At 42.0% G+C, this 23,157-nt stretch overlaps 1 protein-coding gene and 1 long non-coding RNA gene across 3 annotated transcripts in view; one reads left to right on the forward strand and one right to left on the reverse strand.

Moving 5' to 3' along the window:
* Positions 1 to 10,099, reverse strand: part of LOC139030794 (uncharacterized) — a 53,404-nt gene extending 43,305 nt beyond the window's left edge. The window contains exons 1-2 of the long non-coding RNA XR_011483177.1: positions 9,818 to 10,099; positions 9,185 to 9,280 (exon numbers count right to left, since the gene is read on the reverse strand). This is a non-coding gene — a long non-coding RNA (uncharacterized lncRNA). The remainder of the gene's footprint in view (positions 1 to 9,184; positions 9,281 to 9,817) is intronic.
* Positions 10,100 to 10,250: 151 nt separating this feature from the next.
* The window catches only part of ZDHHC17 (zinc finger DHHC-type palmitoyltransferase 17), a 101,037-nt gene continuing 88,130 nt past the window's right edge, over positions 10,251 to 23,157 (forward strand). The window contains exon 1 of one of the 2 annotated variants that reach the window (XM_070454234.1): positions 10,251 to 10,437. In XM_070454234.1, coding sequence (XP_070310335.1) covers positions 10,345 to 10,437 — 93 coding nt within the window. In that variant the 5' untranslated portion in view covers positions 10,251 to 10,344. The remainder of the gene's footprint in view (positions 10,438 to 23,157) is intronic. The other variant, XM_020886155.2, reaches the window with a different exon arrangement.

The following is a 23,157-nucleotide window of genomic DNA, read 5'->3' on the forward strand; positions in this document are numbered from 1 at the left end:
ATTTTGTTGAGAATTTTGGCATTGGTGTTTTTGAGAGAAATTGCTGGGAATCCTTCTGTTCTTGTGTTAATAACATCTTTGTCTTATACTAATATTAGAGTAATGCTAGTGAATTAGCATTAGAATGAGTTAGGAAGTATTCTTTCTGCTTCTGTCCTCTAAAAAAGATTGTAGAGAATCAGGGTAACTTTCTCTTTAAATGTTAGGTCAAGGTACACTTTTAAAGTACAGTTTGCATTTGCAAATTATGTAGTAGCTTATGGTGAAACAGCTTGAATCCTAAGCATGGTGTCTGGAATTATCACGATGGGGAAAGGAAATGCTGGATTACATAGAAACCCGCCCTTGCTTTGTTTCAGAGAACTCCTTTGCTGACTTCTATTGATATGACATTTACTGAAAATCTACTACATGACAGCAAGCATTGCTCTGGGTGCTTGATAATTAATTAATTACACACGCACATTTATACACATATATACATATATGTGAATAAATAAGTATCCATTTGTTTAAAATTAAAATTCTTTGTTCTGACATAATTTCAGATCTTTGCTGCAATAACTGGATAAAGAATTGCTACATATCCTTTACCCAGATTCCCCAAACATTAACATTTTATTATCATTTTCTCTTTGAGACTTTGTCATAATGTTCCATTATACTTAAATACTTCAGCATGAATTTCCTAAAAACAAGAACATTCTTTTATATAATCATAGGGCAATGATTAAAATCAGGAAGGTAGCACTGATACAAAAGCACTGTCTACTATTCAGATTGTATTAAATTTTGCCAGTTGTTCCAATAGCAACATATGTTGTCTGCTATAGGAACGTAAGATTCTGGGTCATATATTGCATTCAATTTTTCCCTCTTCCTTAGTCTTTCATGACACTGACATTTTTAAGGAGTACAGGCCATATATTTTGTAGAATGTCCCTCACTTTGGGTTTGTCAGATGTTTCTGCTTAATGATTAGATTCAGGATATGATTTTGGTAGGAATATCATAGAAGTGACATTGGCTTCTTCTCAGTGCATCATTTCAGGAGACACATAATGCCAATTTATCCCATGTTCCTATTTTTAAAGTACTTAGCATCTAGGATTTGTGACAGCACACAGAGAAATAATTCTGGTATAGTCTGATCATCACAATAAGTCAGATGAACCTGTGTGTAGACATATTTATTCATTCTTCATATTTTCTTGGCTTACCATTTTGCTCCAGCCATTTCTGCTGGAGCCAACTATGCTCCGCCATGGTCTGTGTCAAGTGCTTGGGGCATCTCTTGCTACTGCAGCAGGAATCCTCTGCCTTCACCTGGGATACCTACAGAAGCCCAACCAGCTATTTTAGCACAGGCCCAGACTGGGAAGTGGAAGGAGTTGACACTGAACGGTAGAGCCAGAGAATCAATCATCAACTCCTCCATGTCAGATAGCTCTGACAATTCTGAGGGACAATTTACACAGCTCTCCAAAGCCTCTCATCAGGACAAAGCTCCCGGTACCCAGAGTGATGACCAGCTCAAAAACCTATGCTTGTAGAGAACAGAAGGACATGGAGGCTGGGGGGTGGGGTGGGGGCAGGAGAGGGTTGGATGAACTGAGAGAGCAGCATGGACAAATATCCAGTACCATGTGCAAAAGAGACATCACGTGGGGAGTCGCTGCGCAGCGCGAGGGGCTCAGTCCGCGCTCTGTGATGACGTAGAGGGGCGGGCTGGGGGGATGGGAGGGAGGCTCTGGAGAAAGGGGATACATGGACGCTTACAGCTGATTCACGTTGTTGTACGGCAGAAACTAATACAACTCATGGGATTTTCCAGGCAGGCATACTGGAGCGGGTTGCCACTCCCTTCTCCAGGGGACCTTCCTAATCCAGGGATCAAACAGCATCTATTCTGTCTCCTGCCCTGGCAGCTGAATTCTTTACCAACTGGACTACCAGGGAAGCCCCACTGTAAAGCAACTATACTCCAATCGAAAAAAAAATTCTTAAAGACAGTGAAAACACAAAAAACCAACCAACCAACCACCAAATACATATGCGTGGACTGGCCTTTTCTTTATGATTTTAATCCGCAATTACACTCCTGTTCCCTAGGATTACTCCCAAAGTAAACTGCTGCTGCTGCTGCTAAGTCGCTTCAGTCGTGTCCGACTCTGTGCGACCCCACAGACGGCAGCCCACCGGGATTCTCCAGACAAGAACACTGGAGTGGGTTGCCATTTCCTTCTCCAATGTGTGAAAGGGAAAAGTGAAAGTGAAGTCGTTCAGTCGTGTCCGACTCTTCGCGACCCCATGGACCGCAGCCCACCAGGCTCCTCCATCCATGGGATTTTCCAGGCAAGAGTACTGGAGTGGGGTGCCATTGCCTTCTCCGCCCAAAGTAAACTAACTGTATCTAAATCTTTGTCTCAGACTCTACCCTTTGGAGGCAACCCAAGAAAGACATCTGATCTCAAAAGTAGACCTAGAAAGCAGGCACCCAGAAGAGTATTCTGGAACTGACTCCTTCACCAGTCAGACAGCTGCACTTTTGGTGAGAAGCGTGGGTGGTGATAACCCTGGGCCTGAATCAGCATCACTAAGACTCACTGGTAGATGACTGTGATGAATTACAGGTAGAAAGTCAAGCATTTGTTTATGAACCCTTGAACAGTTTTAAGGATGGCCCTTGAACAGTTTGAAGGCAATGGAAGTCATAAGACCTGTAGATTGATCCATTTTTGTTAAGGACTCACAAAGACATTCTTCCCAGGTGGTACAGTGGTAAAGAATTTGCCTGCCAGTGCAAGAGACTCAAGAGTCATAGGTTTTAGCCCTGTATTGGGAAGATCCCCTGGAGAAGGAAATGGAGAACCAGCTCCAGTATTATTCTTGCCTGGAAAATTCCATGGACAGAGGAGCCGAGCGGGCTATGTGAGCACGCGTGCATGGCAGGGCATGAAGACTTAAAGAAGGAAATACAAAAACCCCCACATATCCAAAGCAATTTTGAGAAAGAAGAGTGGAACTGGAGGAATCAACCTGCCTGACTTCAGGTTATACTACAAGGCCACAGTCATCAAGACAGTATGGTACTGGCACAAAGACAGAAATATAGATCAATGGAACAGCATAGAAAGCGCAGAGATAAATCCATGCACCTATGGACACCTTATCTTTGACAAAGGAGGCAAGAATATACAATGGAGAAAAGACAACCTCTTTAACAAGTGGTGCTGGGAAAACTGGTCAACCACTTGTAAAAGAATGAAACTAGAACTCTTTCTAACACCATACACAGAAATAAACTCAAAATGGATTAAAGATCTAAATGTAAGACCAGAAACTATTAAACTCCTAGAGGAAAACAGAGGCAAAACACTCTCCGACATAAACCACAGCAGGATCCTCTGTGACCCACATCCCAGAATATTGGAAATAAAAGCAAAAATAAACAAATGGGGCCTAATTAACATTAAAAGCTTCTGTACAACAAAGGAAACTATAAGCAAGGTGAAAAGACAGCCTTCAGAATGGGAGAAAATAACAGCAAATGAAGCAATGGACAAAGAATTAATCTCAAAAATATACAAGCAACTCCTGCAGCTCAATTCCAGAAAAATAAAAGACCCAATCAAAAAAGTGGGCCAAAGAACTAAACAGACATTTCTGCAAAGAAGACATACAGATGGGTAATAAACACATGAAAAGATGCTCAACATCACTCATTATCAGAGAAATGTAAATCAAAACCACAAATGAGGTACCATTTCACACCAGTCAGAATGGCTGCTATCCAAAAGTCTACAAGCAATAAATGCTGGAGAGGGTGTGGAATTACATTGTTGGTGGGAATGCAAACTAGTACAGCAACTATGGAGAACAGTATGGAGATTCCTTAAAAACACTGGAAGTAGAACTGCCATATGACCCACCAATCCCACTCCTGGGCACATACACCGAGGAAACCAGATCTGAAAGAGACACGTGTACCCCAATGTTCATCGCAGCACTGTTTATAATAGCCAGGACATGGAAGCAACCTAGATGCCCATCAGCAGATGAATGGACAAGGAAGCTGTGGTACATATACACAATGGAATATTACTCAGCCATTAAAAAGAATACATTTGGATCAGTTCTAATGAGATGGATGAAACTGGAGCCCATTATACAGAGTGAAGTAAGCCAGAAAGAAAAATGCCAATACAGTATACTAAAGCATATATATGGAATTTAGAAAGAAGGTAACGATAACCCTGTATGTGAGACAGCAAAAGAGACACAGATGTATTGAAGTCTTTTGGACTCTGTGGGAGAGGGCGAGGGCAGGTAATATGGGAGAATGGCATTGAAACATGTAAAATATCATATGTGAAATGAATTACCAGTCCAGGTTTGATGCATGATACAGGATGCTCAGGGCTGGTGCACTGGGAAGACCCAGAGGGATGGGATGGGATGGGGAGGGAGGTGGGAGGTGGGTTCAGGATGGGGAACACACGTACACTCATGGCAGATTCAAGTCAATGTATGGCAAAACCAATACAATGTAAAGTAAAATAAATAGATTAATTAAAAAAAAGAAAAGACTTAAAGAAAGGATAGACTCATGTTGCCAACACTTAACTCCAGGCAGGCTATGAAAATCAGAAAGCCTCCACTGCAGTACTTAAAGGAATGCTTATTTTTTGTATCCACAGAGTACACTGTGCTGATAACCAGGTCCAGGACTGAGCTGGAAGGTCACAGAGCTACACAGAAGACTGCATATACTGTCTTGACAAGTCTTCTATGTTAAAGGCAGGGCCTAGAAGGGGAAAAAGTAGAATCCTGAGACTTGCAACAGTAGCATTTAGGTGAACAAGCCTGAGAAATTGTCAAAATGTCTTGTGAAATCTGTGTCCATATAAGTAGCCTCCTCTGCTTTGCTTAAGAATAGCCTCCCTTTTCTGGAGACCCTACAATAAACCCCTATGAAGCAACAGACAGAAACACAGACCCGTAAGAGCTGGTTAATATGTATTTACCTAAAGGAACGGAGGAGTGAATCCTGAAAATGCCAGACCAGGGAAGGCAAAGAAGGACAGAAGAGAATTCACCGACATTGAAAACCATCTGGAGTTTCATTTCACGGCAGGACACATGAGCTAAGTCTAATATATTGCTAGGTTGGCTCTTTAGACCTTGGATAGAGTGAAGACCTATAGAAAATGAAGGATAGACTCTAGAAGTGCCTTGACTGCCTTGAGGAAGGTGTCCGAAGGCTCAGAGAGGTTAGAATGTAAGAAAAAATGGATAATTTTATACCTGAGAAATCACCATCTGACTGTGTTCTTTGTAAGAGCCCAGTGGATGCATACATCTCCAAGGCAGTAAGAAGGTCAGTGGTGAGGGTACCACTGACATCTCCAAGAAGCTCGGTGGCAGTTATCCATCATGGGTCACAGTGAAGAGATGCTGTTATGGGACTGGGCTCCTTAACCTTATCTGGACTGATAGGAACCCAAAACAGTGGGGGCCAGATGGCAGCACCGAACCGACAGAAGGAAAGCGGACATGATTGGGATAATGGGCTGCAAGGCCAGAATGACAACCCGAATATCTTCACCCACAGAGCTCCGTAATGATGACTAACAGACCACAGTGAGTCTCAAATCAAGTTAAATGAGCATCCACTAGAGTGTTACCTGACCTGTATGTATAATCAAAAAAAAAGTCAACAGCTGGTTAACATTTCCTACTATCGGGGACCTTCCCAGCCCAGGAATGGAACCTGTGTCTCCTGCATCGGCAGGCAGATTCTCTACTGCTGAGCTGTAAGGAAGCCCATATACTTACTGAGAATTATTTTAACTTTATTTTAACCTAGGATAAACTAGATGACTTCTCAAAGTCCTTTAAAGGTTAAAGTTATTAGTCAAGAACTAGAGTCATCATTTAACACAATCAGGATTTTTCTTTTCTTTTTCTTTTTTTTTCTAACCTGGGATCCATTGACTGAGAAAGTCCTGAACTCTCTAATATTTATGCAAAATTGTGTGTATGTATGTTTAGAAATCTGTATCTCCCACTGTCTTCTCATAATGGACCAATCTAATGGCAAGTATCCCAAAAGTTGAATTTGAGATCAATCTCAGGGGATGCAATTAGGAAAAAAGTCTTGCAATGAATAAGGTAACCAATTGTAGCAAGAGCCCAGACTTAGCAATGAGGGGCGGAGGTGTCAGGGAACTCTCAGGTTCAGAAATCTGAGAACAGTCTCCAGAACAGCGGTTCCCAATCTTTTTGGCACCAGGGTCCAGTTTCATGGAAGACAATTTTTCCACCAACCGGAGTAAGGGGGGATGATTCAAGCACATGACATTTATTGTGCACTTTACTTCTACTATTATTCCATCAGCTCCACCTCAGATCATCAGGCATTAGATTAGAGATTGGGGACCCCTACTCTAGAGTACCTGATTATATTAGCAGATCAAAAGCTGAGTGAGGATGGAGGAAAACTTTCAGCTGTGTGGGATTTTTGAAATGTCCAGATGGCCAGTTAAAACTGCACTACAGATTTTCTCCCTTAATACCTGATTAAAAAAAAAATCTAGAAAATTCACCAATTTAGCAATCAAAAAATGGAAGTGGTATATCCTAAAGTTAAAAAAAAGAGAAATAAAAAATAGACAGGGACACAAAGGAACATAATATTCTGAAACAAAGCAGAGAAGAATGAACGAGTTTACTTCTGAATTGTGCCCTTTCATCCACCTACCTAACCCAAGCTATACTGATAAAGATAGCAAATATCTGAGATTCACACTAATTGGCAGAGAAACCAACCTAGTTTGGTTTCGTGTTTCATTTTGGGACTGTACATTATTACTACAAATAGCTGCAAGAAAGTCTGGTGAAGTAGAGAACGTGAACCATGGAGCTGAGGTTTACAATGAAAGTGAAAGTTCCAGGGCTTTCACTAAGATGGGGAGACAATCTGAAGTCTCAGGGCATTTCCTTGTGGGAAAGAGATAAGAGATATGAGCTAGAATAAACTTTCAGCAAAGATAACATAACCCAGGTTTTCTCACGCAGGCTGTATCTTGCCTCAGCTGGGCTTTTGTCTCCACCACCATTTCCTCAAGGAAAGGAAAAGTAAACAGAAGAAGAAATACTCTGTCCTCACACAGAAACTGAGAGTAGAAATGAAACTGGACTCAGATATGCAGGGAAGAAAGTAAAGACGACAGAAACAGGATTCAAACTCAGGTGGTCTGACTAGCCTGGGAAATCTGGATAGAAGACTGTTTCCTAAATAATATAAATCAGCTGAGCCAACTTTGGTTCAATTTCCAACTCTCAATTTGATTCTTAGGTATAAATAAGTCAATGACAGAGGAGCCCCTGGTTGCTGATCTAATACTTTGCATGTGTGTTAAGTTTCTTCAGTCATGTCTGACTCTTTGGTGACCCCAAGGACTGTAGCCCACCAGGCTTCTCTACATGGAATTCTCCAGGCAAGAATATTGGAGAGGATTGCCATGCCCTCCTCCAGGGGATCTTTGCTACCCAGGGATCGAACCCGCATCTCCTGCGGCTCCTGCATTGCAGGCGGATTCTTTACCGCTGAGCCACCCTGGAAGCCTGATCTGATACCTTAGGGGACATAGACTAATCAGGATCCGTCCCTGCAGTGATGGGCCAGGGGCTCGGGGAAGAGGTCAGGGACAGCACCGCCAGGGAGCATTAGGAAAGCAGCCGATCACAGTCTAGGCCTGTAAGTTGCTGCACGTCCAGACTGTCCTAATGAAAGTCCTTGTGTCTGTGTGTTAGTTGCTCAGTTGTGTCCGACACTTTGGGACCACATGGACTGCAGCCCACCAGGCTCCTCTGTCCGTGGAATTCCCCAGGCAAGAATACTGGAGCGGGTAGTCATTTCCTTCTCCAGGGGATCTCCCTGATCCAGGGATCGAACTCACATCTCCTGTGTGGCAGGCAGATTCTTTACCATCTGAGACACCAGGGAGGCCCTCTTGTAAGTTCGCTGTTTTAATTTCCTCCTGAACAGGAAACTGGGCAGGGGTCCAGCATAGCGAACCAGAGCACCATTAGCACCGAGCTAACTGGGACCCGGGGCTCTATCAGATGCTTGCATGTGTACCCGGACAAGTTTCCTGGAGCAGCAGAATACAGAGAAACTAAGGGACTAAAATTACATGTGCAGCTAGGGCAATTGTCAAAAATAAGACACAAACAGGCCGCAAACAACTGCCATTTTGATGGTGTGGGGAGCAGAGTATTTCGTATAATCCCTACACACAGTTCCACCAAGGGGGTGAACAGACCACCTAAATCCCCTGCCCCCCAGCCCATCCCACCAATCAGCCCAACACTTACTCCATTTAAGGAACCAGCCTGACCTGGGAGAGCAAGCAAGGGCACTTGTTACTTGAGTTCACTTCCTTCTGCTGTGGGTCCCAATAAAGCTTTGCCTGAAGCCTGGCCTCTTATCAATTTCTATTGATTAAAGGGTCCAAGGACTCTGGTCATTAACCGCACCTCATCCCCAAGTTAAACACATGTCAAATTCCACATACTCCCTTTAGTTCTCTAATTCGATCTTATCTACACCAATGGGACAAGATGAAAACTGAATTGTAGCGAAAATTATTTCTGTCCATGTTAAAATGTGTCTGAAAGCAGTTTGGAGCACCAAAAGCAGAACCCTAATTGTTTAATTCTGCATAACGGGTGTAGGAGTCAGAACCAAAATTCTTGGTTTGGGCCAGGACCAAAAGAATGAAAATAAGCTCAGACCAAAATGAGAAAAAGCAACTGTGCTGGAAGAAGAGACACTGATAAAACCAGCCACAAAGTTAACAGAGACGCTATTCCCCCCCCCCGCCCCCCCCCCCCCCAAGCCATGCAGCGTCTGTAAGATGCCATATTCACTCCGCTCTGAGCGATACTTTTCTCTTGCCAATGATGCCCAGACACACTTTGCTTTTTTCTTTTATTACTAGACTACCCAATTACTGAGCCGCCCTCTCCCACTGACAGCATCCAATCCCCGGTTACCCCTCTTTTCCAAATCCCGCCTCAGAAACAACGTCCAATCCAGAACCGATCCCCGCTCACCCAGACCCTACAGACCTCCTCTGGCGGGAACCTAAACCTTACAGAAGATGCTTTCTCCTACCTTTCTGAGCGGTATCCAAGCTTCCTCTGGAGTGCCCTCCCTCCTGATTACAAATAAATCTGATACTGTCGGATTGCAGGCTTCTTCCTGATTTGGCTTTAACACGAGACAGGTTAGTATCAGGGTGGCTAAGAAATAATGCTTCTTGCTAAACAGTTCTCTGAGCAGTTTAGATTTTCTATTTTTAATAGCTAATAAATAAGACTTTCTATAACAGTGCCATCAGCACATTTCTAAAACCCAATCCCCGCTACCTCCCATGGAGCCCTAATATCCGTTAAAAAATGTCTTTAGTCATTTTCTCTGGTTCTCATTTAGGCGAATTCAGTTTCAATTTTCAGTTCTGAATTCCTGGATTACATTAAAATGTAGCAGATGGGGGCGTGCGGGTTTTGAGGGCGTTCATTTTAAATGTGGTTATTCTTAATTCAAGACCAGTGAGGGCAGTTTGGGATCATTTTAAAAAGGCTTCTTCAGGAAGAAATCCCAAGCTTTACCCTTGTTTTCCGGGGTGTCCCCCCGGAGGCATAAACTGCGGGGCGATCTTTGTGAGGGCGGAGGAAGGGGTGCGTCTTTCTTTTTCCAGGAGCGATGCACATCTGGATTCAAGCCTGAGCGTCCCAAAGCTAGTACCTGGAGCGGGGTGATGGCTGCACCCCAGGTCGCTGGGGACAGGTCCCGGGGGTCTCGGATCGGGACAGTGGGATTTGCGGGCGTGGTCTATTACGACTGTCAGGGGCCCCGAGTCCCGGCTGCGCGGCTCCGGAGCCCTGCCCTTGTGGCTGCGCCGCCGCAAGGTTTTTTCCCACGTGAAGGACCGGGTTACCCGCTCGTGGGGCGGCCGAAGCCCCCCGGCAGCCAGTGGCCCACAGCTGCCGGAGGCCAGGGCCCGCCCCCGCGCGGCGGCGCCCACGCCCAGAGCCTCAGGCCCGCCGGCCCAGGCGCAGTGCAGCAGAGCGCGCTCCCGCGCGGGCCGGCCGACACGCGCGCACGCGCGCAGAGACCCGCGCGCTCCGAGGGGGAGGGGGCAGAGGGGGTGGCCCGGGGGGAAGGGGAGGAGGCGGCGGCGACCGCGTCGCCTCCGGCGGGGCTCGCGCTCGCCCTCGCGCTCGCCCTCCGCCTCGCCCGAGCCCCGCGAGGGTGAAACGCTTTCTCCCGGCATGCAGCGGGAGGAGGGATTTAACACCAAGATGGCGGACGGCCCGGATGAGTACGAGAGCGAAGCGGGCTGCGTGCCCCTTCTCCATCCAGAGGTGAGGAACGGCACCGAGCGCAGTCCTCGCCCCCGGTCCCCCCGGCCCTTCGCCCCCGGACGCGCGGCTGGGCGGTGGCCTGCGTGTGTGGGGCAGTGGAGCGTGCCGGAGTTGGGGAGGGCGGGCAGGCAGATCCAGGCCCGAGCGGGCTGTGAGCGGATAACGGGGGAGGAGATAGCGGGGCGGGCCCGGCCGGGGCGGGCTCTGGGACGCCGGCCCTGGCTGTGCCTGGAGGACAGAGGTGGAGGTGTTGACGGGTCTCCTCTGTCGCTGCGCTGCTCGCCGGTCCGGTGGACACGGGGGCCTGGTACTGGTTTGGAAGCGCACCTTGAGCTCCTAGTTCTGCTCAAGCCTCCCCGCGGGGGTGGGGGGGGGGGGAGAAGGAAGCGCGTCTGCTTTTGATTTCTTGTTTCCCTTCACCAGAGTGAACGTCGTATTTGTTCTTCGCGTTTGGCTCTCTTCAGGTGTGTAGGGTACGAACACAGTTTCTTGGCCAAAGTGATGTCCTTCCTCTTATGCCATGGGCAGCACCTCCTGCACCTTGTGTCGGATGTCCGTATTTTAGCGTTTATCCTTAAGCGAAACTTTAGGGAATAAACCCACGCTCACAATAGCTTGTCAAAGTATCTTGTTTTTTCGGGGGGCAGGAGCCAGAAGAGGATAGTGCAACACGTTTTCCCATCACATAAGTGTCTTCCCTGTAAGTAAACAGTGCTCCGTTCTAGGATCAGTAGCATTCTGTACGTGTTTACTTCTTAGTTTATAGCTGAGGTAGTGCTCATTCAGGCCTGGACGCGATTCTTGATGCGTTCGGTTTTAAATGACCCACAGTGATGTGCGCAGGGCAGAAGCAAAGCTTCCTGAAAAACTCGTATAGTTTTTATGAGCTTAAGGGATGAAGACAGTCTCTGTGTTGTAGTAGAATGAACAAACATGGAAGTCTCTTAACTGGTTATCATGCATTAGAATGATTCTGTTTATTTCTGCACTTGACATTATACCCTGTTTATTGTTTGTTGTTTAGTGGGTAAGTCCGGTACAAACTTTTTTGCAGCCCCTTGTACTGTAGACCGCCAGGCTTCTCTGACCGTGGGATTCTCCAGGCAAGAATACTGGAGTGGGTTGCCATTCCCTTCTCCAGGGGATCTTCCCAACCCAGAGATCGGACCCACCTCTCCTGCATTGGCAGGTGGATTCTTTACCACTGAGCCAGGAGGGAAGCCCATAGCATGCTTATATTACTTAGTAAAATATAAATAAATACACTTACCCATGTTATATACTAATACTTGTTACCTTCTCAGTTGTCACTTTGACTTATCAAAAACAGTGGGACAGTTCCTTAGTTGTATACCTGGGCCACTCTCAGTGAAAAGGCTACTCTGGATTTCTAACAGAGCTGTACAATAAAACTAAACGTTCTTTTTTGACCAAATGGTAAAAAAATTTCTCAGAATTGGCATTGGAGACATCTCTCTTCTAGTTCAGGCTTTAGGCCCTAAAATTATATCAAGAAATAGACGAAGTTTTCAGAAGATGCACTGAAAATGTTGCTAAGAAATATTTCTAATCACCTATTCTCTGAAAGTATTTTTAAATACATAAATATTGATTCTGTGTATTTTAGCATAACTCTTCTCTCAAACTTTTGCTTTGTGAAGTAGTTCATTGTTTGGTACTTCAGGAATAATTTCAACAGGCAACAAATCCAGAGATTGCTTGGTGTGATGGAATGGCCTGTAGGCTTGAAATTCAGAGACCAGGCTTCATGTTGCCATTTAATAGACTCTTAACTAGAAAATCAACTTCCTCATCAGTGAAAGTGAAAGTTGAAATGCAGGATAGCTACCATTCCTTTTTACTTGACAAACATGGGGTTCGCTTAGTTTAGATATTTTGAGTCTTAAGCTCATAACTGTTAATACCAGAGCTATGGTCTTTCTGCATTTTTCCTGTGGTTAGTTTTGCATTCACACCTGGTATGTGAAGACCCGACACATTGGTAAAGACCCTGATGCTGGGCAAGATTGAAGGTAAAAGAAGAAGGGGGCGACAGAGGTGGTTGAATGGCATCACCCGCTCAATGGACATGAGTCTGAGCAAACTCTGGGAGATGGTGAAGGACAGGGAAGCTTGGCATGCTGCAGTTCATGGGGTTATAAAGAGTTGGACATGACTTAGGGACTAAACAATAGACCTGGGGTACTTCTGTGTGTGTTCTTGGGCAAGCTACTTTGAGTTTTAGCTTCATGATTTTTAATAATGGGATGAAGTAATAATTTTAATAAGCTATAATAAGGATTAAGCGAGATAATGTATCCTTTTTTGTTGTTAAAATAAGCAGTGTCTTCATTCTTCTTTGGAAAGAAACAGAGCAAACTTTTATTTGCTTTGGTGAGCAAATAAGATAATAGTACCTTTAACTTGGTTAACATAGACTTTTGGCTAGACAAACTTGGGTTCCAATTCTGGATTTGTAGTAATTAGCCAAGTGACCTGAGACAGGTTCTTAACCTCTTAAAACCTCAGTTTGTTCATCAGAAAATGGAAATGCTGCCTAGTTCACTTGGCCTTAAGGGATCAGGTTTTGTTGAGCTTTGTTGAGCTTTAAGAACTGGCACATTGTAGGTGCTCAGCTAATGTTTCTCCTTTCTCCAACCAGAAGGAGAGTGGTGTTATACATTTATTTTGATTTTGATAATGGTTTAGAAACTTGTTTGGATTTTAATTTAATGGAATAGGATCTTGCAGGAACAAGTTTATTTTACTTTTTACGTTCAAATTTAGCACTGTGTCACAAAAATTGTTTCTCACTATTTGTTGAGTAGATCATTTGTGAGGTAAAGACATTATCTATTCCTTAAATCTGTTAGTATGCAGATGCTCACTGTTAAAACCTTTCTTAGGGGATTATGTAACTAGATGAACAATGAACCCTCCGTTTTGAAAGTATTTGCTGTGAGAGAACCTTACTTTTCAGTTAATTAAATAATCCATTCATTTAGTAAGTCATTTCATTATTTGTTTATCTTGAGACTTCAGGATATTTGTGATAAAGTCAATGTGAAACAGTACAGGATACTGGTTAAGAGCCAAGACTAGTGACAAATGGAAAATCTAGATTCTGCTTCTTACTATCATCATGGTCAAATTACATTTTACGGTTTTGTGAAATTAGGTTAATAGTACCTACCTCCTAGAGTCCTTGTGAGTATTAAGTAGAATAACATTTATAAAGCAGTCATGGCAGATCTAGGCACATAGATTGCCAACCAAATCTAAAGGGCGCTGGGCCCTGATGTAAAGTGAGTACTGATGCTGTTGACTTTTGTTTTCTGATGAGATAGACTTTTATTTTAATGGAAAAAATTAGAGGCTATTTGGAAAAAGATAAACTGATTATCAGGGGATTAGGGTGCTAATCCCAAATCCCAGCTCTCCTACTTTAGGCTAGTGGACATTTAAACTATACTTTGTTTCTTTGCTTTTAAGATAAAGAGGCTAGACTAGGTGCTGTCTTCAGATTTCGTCAAACTTTCGTGTTCTGATGTAAGTTGTGATTTTTCAAGGTTGATAGGCTTGATCATCTCTCTGCTAGATGCATAGCATTTGCTAGGTTTTATGGGTGAAAATGAAATAAACAGCTTCAGCTGTCCAGAGGTTAATGACCTAGTTGGGAAGATCGCTGAAACCAACTAAGTGCTGAAAGGAGAAGTGTAGCCAGTTAGTAAGTTTGGATTCCCGTCATCTAGAGCGGAGAGATGGATACCATATGTTGGTCTCCAGATCCAGCTGACTTGCTGTCTGTCACCAGCCTTCCATTTCACCTGCCAGTACATCCTCAGTAAGCCATGTCTGCTCTTTTGTATAATGAGGCCATGATATCTCCTTCAGTCAGAGCATTATTATAAGGGCTCTCTGCTTCAGCAAGAGCTGACTTAGAGCTTTGAACTGGATTGCCTAGATTACGTAGAACTTTCATCTCTTGATTGCTTCCTCCCCCCCTCCCCCAATTTCAAACCTTCTATTACTGCCTTTTTTCTAGTGTCTCATTTTTTTTTAATGCTAAGTTTTTTTGCTTCACATTACACTTGTGTTTATGCATGTCTCATTTTTTCTTTGTTTAGAGTATTAAACTGAAGTACTGAAAATTGCTTTTCTTTTTCTAATAGGTTACTGGCACACTCTTTCCCTTCAAAACAGGTCTTTCTGTCAGTCTTTAGAATCTGATCCCTTTTTTTATTCAGCAAAAATTCAGTTATAGGCCATATACTTGTAATTTATATTTTAAAATACTATACCTTAAGCATAGTAACCACTGAGTCAATATATATAAAATGAAAATGCAACTAATTGGTCACCTCATGAACTGTGGCAAAGCCAAAGTTGAAAATTACTGATCTGCGGAACAAAAAAATTACATTTGATTGTGAGAAGTGCCGTTTTACTGTTTTGATCACTGTTTTTATTTAATTTGTGAGACTTATCCCAAAAATTTTTATTAGAAGTGGGCTGTTCAGTAGGTAAATATAGGAGTGTATAGGTTGCAAGTGCTCAGTTCAAACCCTAGTTTTCCACTTACTGCCCATGTGACTCTGGGCAAGTTCCAGAGTACTGTGTTCCAGTTTCCCAGACTAAAATGGGAATATAATAGCCCCTACATCATGGAGCTGCTGTGAAGATTAAATGAGAAAACATATGTGAAGTTCTGTGTCTGGCACTTAATAACACAATGCATGTTAGCTGTTAATGTTGTGATGAGGTAGTAACATCTCAGGCAAGAGTAGTATACATGTATTAGATATTGAGACAGCTGACTAAGTAGCTAAGAATGAAAATTGGTTGTCTGGGGTTTGAAGAGCAGATGGGCAGGCAGCTTTTTATTATAAACTTTTTTTGCAGTATTTAATTTTCTTAAGGACTTCCCATTCTCTCATAGCTCAGTTGGTAAAAAATCTGCCTGCAATACAGGGGTCCTGGATTTGATCCCTGGGTTGGGAAGATCCCCTGGAGAAGGAAATGGCAACCCGTTCCAATATTCTTGCCTGGAGAATCCCATGGACAGAGGAGCCTAGCGGGCTACAGTCCATGGGCTCGCAAAGAGTTGGACATGACTTAGCAACTAAACCAACACCAAGGGCTTCCCAGGTGGCTCAGTGGTAAAGAATCCACCTGGCAAGCAGGAGACATGGGCTTCAATCCCTGGATTGGGAAGATCCCCTGTAAAAGGAAATGGCAACCCACTCCAGTATTCTTTCTGGAAATCCCATGGACAGAGGAGCATGGTGCGCTATAGTCCATGGGGTCACAAAAGAGCTGGACATGACTTAGTGACTAAACAACAACAGTTTTCTTAAAGATGTGTGCTTTGATCTAGGAGTGTTTATTAAAAAGCTCAGTATGGTCTTCATGCTTTGATAGGCCACAGAGTAAGTCATTCTAAAATAACAAAAGATGAATTGGCAGCCTTCAGGTCCCTCTGGGATAGATGAAGGTGCACCTGTGTGTGTGTATTTTAAAAAAAAATTTTAAATGCATTGTGGACCGCCTTTCCTCTGGAGAGTGTCTTTAAGGGTGTCTGAGGGTTGGTTGGTTAGTTACGGGGTCTTGATGTGGTGTGCTTTCAACAGAACTCCCGACAGGCACGTAATCCTAAAAGATGTTATTTCAATATCAAGGTTATGTGAAATGTGCTTTCAAAGCATCATCTATTTCTAATATTATTTTATGATTAGATTCTATTACAGATAGGTAATTTAAGAATAAAATATCAAATAGTTTAAACTGTGAAGTTTAAAAAATTGATGGAAGGCAGTATTGTATTTACAAAATATGCAGGTAAAATTCTCACCCCATGCAATAATTATACATTTGTAGGATGATATCTTCTGTTAAATTCTCCTTAAAATAGAGCTATAGGCAGCTAATTTAAAAGTGGAGTGAAACTTGAGCTTTCTGTGAGATATTATGAAAAGCTTAATTTCTTGAATTATAGAGGGTTAACAAAATATTTTTTGTTTTTGCCTCAGTTGTTGAAGATTTGCCAAATGAATTACTTTGACTTTCTAGGGTTAATACATATTAAATATGATAGAATCTTTCTTTGATAAATTAGAATATTATAGTGTCTTAGGCTCATCTTTCTGATTATCAACAGTTATTGTTGAGGAGATGGAAGCAGTGGGGCTAAGAATACCTGAAGGGTTTTTTTGTATCTATGTCAGATAACATGTTTTTTTCTCAGTTGTTTTATGCTAGGAACAATCAACTGAGAAATAATAACTGATGGTTGAGAAGTTACTGTACCCTAGTTCAGTTTTTAGAATAACTTTCTAATTATGGATATCTATTAATTTATGAAAGATTTAATGAAGGATGAACAAAATTGGTGATCAGAACTATCCTCATTCTCGTTAAAATAAATGAATGGATGAATGAATGATTGAATGAACAAACCATTCTGTGACTGAAGAAGTTGCTTGTCGTGTTAGTTAGAGTCCTTGAACTGCAAATGTCACCAGCCTTTTAAAAGTCTCCTTGGGCATAAAAGGGAATTTACTCGTTCACATAGCCCACACTTGGGATGCCAGCGGTGCAGCTGGGCTCACGGATACCTGGAACCTGAGCCGAGAATGTCACCAAGACAGTCTTCTCTCTCGTTTCATCTCTGCCTTTCAGCTTCATTTTCTCCTTATGCAGAGTAGCTTCTGTATTCTCTGCAGTGGGGACATGGATGCCAGCATTATATCTAAAATCTCAACTATTAGGGAGGGACTGCGTGTCTTTCCTCATGCCACACTGGAAAGTGGAATCAGGTCGTCCTGATTTAGTTTATGTGCCCACTCCTATGACCATGGAGAGAGCCTAAACTTGGCCAAGATTTCTTGCTTGGAAGCGGAGGAGGAACAGTTTCCTTAAAGAAGGAATGCTCCAGGGAAACTGTTTCTGTGCTCTGTACTCTTAATGTGAAGAACCGTTTATTTGCTTTGTTCCAGTCTTCTAGTTTTTTACGTACTTTGGGACTCTGTAATTACACTGCACTCATTGTTAACAGTAAATGTTCTAGTTGAGCTACTGAATAGCATTCTGCATGAATAATCCAGACTACGGTTGGGAAATGTTCTCTGTAAAGGCCAGATAGAATTTTCAAGTTTGTGGACTGTGTAGTCTCTGGAGCAGTGACTCAGCTCAGTGGTGATTGTTTGGAAACAGTTGTAGGCAGTATGGGAATGAATGAGTGTGTTTCAATAAAACTTTATATATAAAATTAAATGCTGGGCCAGATTTGAATTATAGGTTCTATTTGCCAACCCCAATCTAGATAATGTGTAAGAACTCCAAGAAATTTATGTTAAAATCTTTGATATTTCCGTGCATTAAACTCCATTCACTTCTGGTATGCAATAACTTCATCTCCCATCAGCTTGGGAGATGGGTTGGGTAAAATAAGAATGTGTGTGTCTGTGTGTGTGTATTAGAACTTTATGGAGGACTTTGTTAGAATACACATGCTTCCATATACACATTTCAAAGTTTCTAATTTAGTATTTGGGTTTGTGGTATGTATGTTTTGAAAAACTTTCAGAGATGATGCTGTAAACAATCCCATATTTTCTCCTGCCCTCTTTGATACACATTTGACACGTGGGAAAATTTTATTACCTTTTTTTTTTTGCACAAGAAGGAAGAGGGACGCTAATTTGAGATTTAAGGTATAAAGCATTGTAATGCGTGCTTTTCAAGACTGAGATCCTCAGTCTTCTGATAATCACAAATGTAATTGCTAACAGTTATCAAATTATAACTATGAGCTAGCCACTGTCCTAAGCAGTTTTGCATATATGTTCATTCATTTAATTCCCACACCTTTTGAAATACATCTTTTACAAAGGAGAGGATTGAGGCATAAAGAGGGTAACTGGGTGGTAAGTAGCAGAACTGAATTTGAATTCGGGTTCAAGCTGCTTAAATCCAGTTGCCCCTTTAGTATTGTGCAGCAGTGTGTGATAGTGATGATAGAGTTGATTGAATAGCTGGCTGTGGCGGTGAATGTCCCTGATATTATAAAAAACATTTTTAATAGATTAATTTTAGACAGTTTGAGGTTCGCAGCAACACTGAGCAGAAAGTACAGAGAATTCCTATTTACCAGGTGTCAACAACGTGCACCAGAGGTGGCTTGTTTGTTACAGTCAGCGAACCTGTGCTGACACATTGCTATCATCTGAAGTCTGTACTTTACTTCGGGTTCTCTTCTGGGTTTTAATATGGGTTTTGACAAATGAATAATGACATGTATCTACTATTACAGTATCATACAGAATAGTTCCATTACCCTAAAAATGCTCTGTGTTCTGACTACTCATCCCTCCCTCTCTGCTAACTCTGGCAACCTCTGATTTTCTTGCTGTCTCCATAGTTATCCCTTTATCATAATGTCATGTACAGTTGATCCTTGAACACATGAGCTTGAACTGTGTGGATCTACTTATGCATGGATTTTTTTTTTCAGTATTAAATACTACAGTACTATGTGCATCTTGTGTGTGCATCACAAGCTGGAATCAAGATTGCTGGGAGAAATATCAACCTCAGATATGCAGATAATGCTACCCTAATGGCAAAAAAGCAAAGAGGGATTAAAGAGCTTCTCGATGAAGGTGAAAGAAGAGAGTGAAAAAACTGGCTTAAAACTCAACATTCAGAGACTTAAGATCATGGCATCTGGTGCCTTCACTTCATGGCAAATAGATGGGAAAATAATGGAAACAGTGGTAGATATTATTTTCTTGGTCTCCAAAATCACTGCAGATGGTGACCACATCTATGATGTTAAAAGACGCATGCTCCTTGGAAGAAAAACTATGACAAAACTAGACAGTGTATTAAAAAGCAGAGACATTACTTGGCCGACAAATGTCCGTCTAGTGAAAACTGTGGTTTTTCCAGTAGTCATGTATGATGTGAGAGTTGGGCCATAAAGAAGGTTGAGCGCTGAAGAACTGATGCTTTCGAATTGTGGTGTTGGAGAAGACTCTTGAGAGTCCCTTGGACAGCAAGGAGATCAAACCAGTCAATTGTAAAGGAAATCAACCCTGAATATTCATTGGAAGGACTGATGCTGAAGCTGAAGCTCCAGTACTTTGGCCCCCTGATCGAATAGCCAACCCATTGGAAAAGACCCTGATGCTTGGAAAGATTGAGGGCAGGAGAAGAGGGTAGCAGAGAATTGAGATGGTTGGATGGCATCATCAACTCAGTGGACATGAGTTTGAGCTAAGTCGGGGAGATGGTGAAGCAAAGGGCAGCCTGGTATGTTGCAGTCCATTGGGTGGCAGAGTCAGACATGATTTAATGACTGAACAACGAACAACAATGTGCATCTTACAGTCAACAGCATCTTTGATTCTGAGGAATCCTACCTCTAAAGTTTAGAATAGCAGTTGGCACAGAGTAAGCTGTTACTTGTTTTACAGTCTTCCCTTTCTGCTGTTCAAGATTATGAGAGAGAGAATTGCTTACCTTTGTTGAATCTGTTTCTACCTTGGAAATTTTATCTCCCTTCATTAATCTTCATTCATAATTCTGTAATTTTATAATCATGAATAAAATGTAGACATCATTTTCCGAGGAAGTTTTGCTTTCTGATTTAACACTTGCTATAATACTTGTTTTTTCCTTACTTGTCTCCTTTTTCCTGTGGATAATTGAATGTTGTTGTTTATTTGCTAAGTGGAGTCCAACTCTAGAGCCCCATGGACTGTAGCCCACCCAGCTCCTTTAACTATAGGATTTCCCAGGCAAGAATACTGAAGTGGGTTGCCATTTCCTCCTCCAGGGGATCTTCCTGACTCTGTACCTGTGACTCTTAACATCTCCTGCATCGGCAGATGGATTCTTTACCACTGTGCTACCTGGGAAACCCTATTGGTATCATACAGAGTTATAAAATTTACACTTTTTCTGAATACACTTTTGCCATAGTTTCATCTTAGCACATAATGATCTTTCCCATTCTTTATAATATCTAGATCTGCCTTATCCAGTCTGGTAGCCACCAATGGCTTGTGACTATTTAAACTGATTAAAATAAAAATTTGAGCTTTTCAGTTACATTAGTCACATTTTCAGTATTTTATTAGCCACGTGTGGCTAGTGACTACTATTATAGATAGCACAGAAATATAGAATATATCAATAATTGCAGAAAGTTCTATGGGAAAACACTGGTCTGTATAGTTTTTGTTTTAATTTTTATCTTTTAAAGCTTTTTTTTTTTTTTTTTTACCACATGGCTATTTTTATTGAGGTATATTTTATTTACAAATTACACATTTTATTTTTTTTTTCCTATATAATCTTTTTTTTTTTTCCATTTATTTTTATTAGTTGGAGGCTAATTACTTTACAACATTGCAGTGGTTTTTGTCATACATTGAAATGAATTAGCCATGGATTTACATGTATTCCCCATCCCGGTCCCCCCTCCCACCTCCCTCTCCACCCCATCCCTCTGGGTCTTCCCCGTGCACCAGGCCTGAGCACTTGTCTCATGCATCCAACCTGGGCTGGTGATCTGTTTCACCCTAGATATACATGTTTCGATGCTGTTCTCTTGAAACATCCCACCCTCGCCTTCTCCCACAGAGTCCACAAGTTTGTTCTATACATCTGAGTCTCTTTTTCTTTTTTTTGCATACAGGGTTATCGTTACCATCTTTCTAAATTCCATATATATGTGTTAGTATACTGTAATGGTCTTTATCTTTCTGGCTTACTTCGCTCTGTATAATGGGCTCCAGTTTCACCCATCTCATTAGAACTGATTCAAATGAATTCTTTTTAATGGCTGAGTAATATTCCATGGTGTATATGTACCACAGCTTCCTCATCCATTCGTCTGCTGATGGGCATCTAGGTTGCTTCCATGTCCTGGCTATTATAAACAGTGCTGCGATGAACGTTGGGGTGCACGTGTCTCTTTTGGATCTGGTTTCCTCAGTGTGTATGCCTAGAAGTGGTATTGCTGGGTCATATGGCAGATATATTTCCAGGTTTTTAAGAAATCTCCACACTGTTTTCCATAGTGGCTGTACTAATTTGCATTCCCACCAACAGTGTAAGAGGGTTCCCTTTTCTCCACACCCTCTCCAGCATTTATTGCTTGTAGACTTTTGGATAGCAGCCATCTGACTGGCGTGTAATGGTACCTCATTGTGGTTTTGATTTGCATTTCTCTGATAATGAATGATGTTGAGCATCTTTTCATGTGTTTGTTAGCCATCCGTATGTCTTCCTTGGAGAAATGTCTGTTTAGTTCTTTGGCCCATTTTTTGATTGGGTCATTTATTTTTCTGGAATTGAGCTGCAGGAGTTGCTTGTCTATTTTTGAGATTAATCCTTTGTCTGTTGCTTCATTTGCTATTATTTTCTCCCAATCTGAGGGCTGTCTTTTCACCTTGCTTATAGTTTCCTTTGTTGTGCAAAAGCTTTTAAGTTTCATTAGGTCCCATTTGTTTATTTTTGCTTTTGTTTCTAAAATTCTGGGATGTGGGTCATAGAGGATCCTGCTGTGATTTATGTCGGAGAGTGTTTTGCCTATGTTCTCCTCTAGGAGTTTGATAGTTTCTGGTCTTACATTTAGATCTTTAATCCATTTTGAGTTTATTTTTGTGTATGGTGTTAGAAAGTGTTCTAGTTTCATTCTTTTACAGGTGGTTGACCAGTTTTCCCAGCACCACTTGTTAAAGAGGTTGTCTTTTTTCCATTATATATCCTTGCCTCCTTTGTCGAAGATAAGGTGACCATAGGTTCATGGATTTATCTCTGGGCTTTCTGTTCTGTTCCATTGATCTATATTTCTGTCTTTGTGCCAGTACCATACTGTCTTGATGACTGTGGCTTTGTAGCAAATTACACATTTTAAATGTTTAAGTTAATAATTTTCTTTGAATTAAAACATTCTTATATGGACATAATTATAGATTCACATACTGTTGCAAGAAAAAATGCAGAGAGATCCTGTGTACCCTTTTATCTAGGTTTTTCAAATGGTAACACTTTGCGAAATTATAATACCATATCCAAGAGATTGATATTGAATCAGTGAAGTTACAGGATATTTTTATCACCACAAAGGTCTTTCATACTGCCTTTGTATACCCATACCAATCTATTCTCCCATTTCTATAATTTTGTAATTTTAAGAATGTTTTTTAAATGAAGTCATGTGTGTATCCATGTGAGACTGGCTCTCTTCATTTAGCATAACAGTTTGGAGATTCATCCAGGTTTTAGCATATATCAGTAGTTCATTCCTTCTTATTACTAAATCCCTGGTGGCTTAGAGGGTAAAGCATCTGCCTGCAATGCGGGAGACCTGGGTCGATCCGAGACCCAGGTTTGATCCCTTGATCGGGAAGATCCCCTGGAGAAGGCAATGGCAACCCACTCCAGTGCTCTTGCCAGAAAAATCCCATGGACGGAGGAGCCTGGTGGGCTGCAGTCCATGAGGGGTGGCAAAGAGTCGGACGCGGCTGAGCGCCTTCACTCGTGGATATACATCAGCATTGTTTCCAGTTCGGGGTTATTATAAATAAAGCTGCTTTAAGTATTTGTGTAAAGTTCCTGTGTAAACCTAAGTTTTTCATTTCTCTAGGATAAATACCTAAGAGTACTGTTTTCATATGATAGTTGTTTGTTAAAATTTTTAAGAAACTG

Source organism: Odocoileus virginianus, chromosome 24, assembly GCF_023699985.2.
Source record: "Odocoileus virginianus isolate 20LAN1187 ecotype Illinois chromosome 24, Ovbor_1.2, whole genome shotgun sequence".
NCBI lineage: Eukaryota > Metazoa > Chordata > Mammalia > Artiodactyla > Cervidae > Odocoileus > Odocoileus virginianus.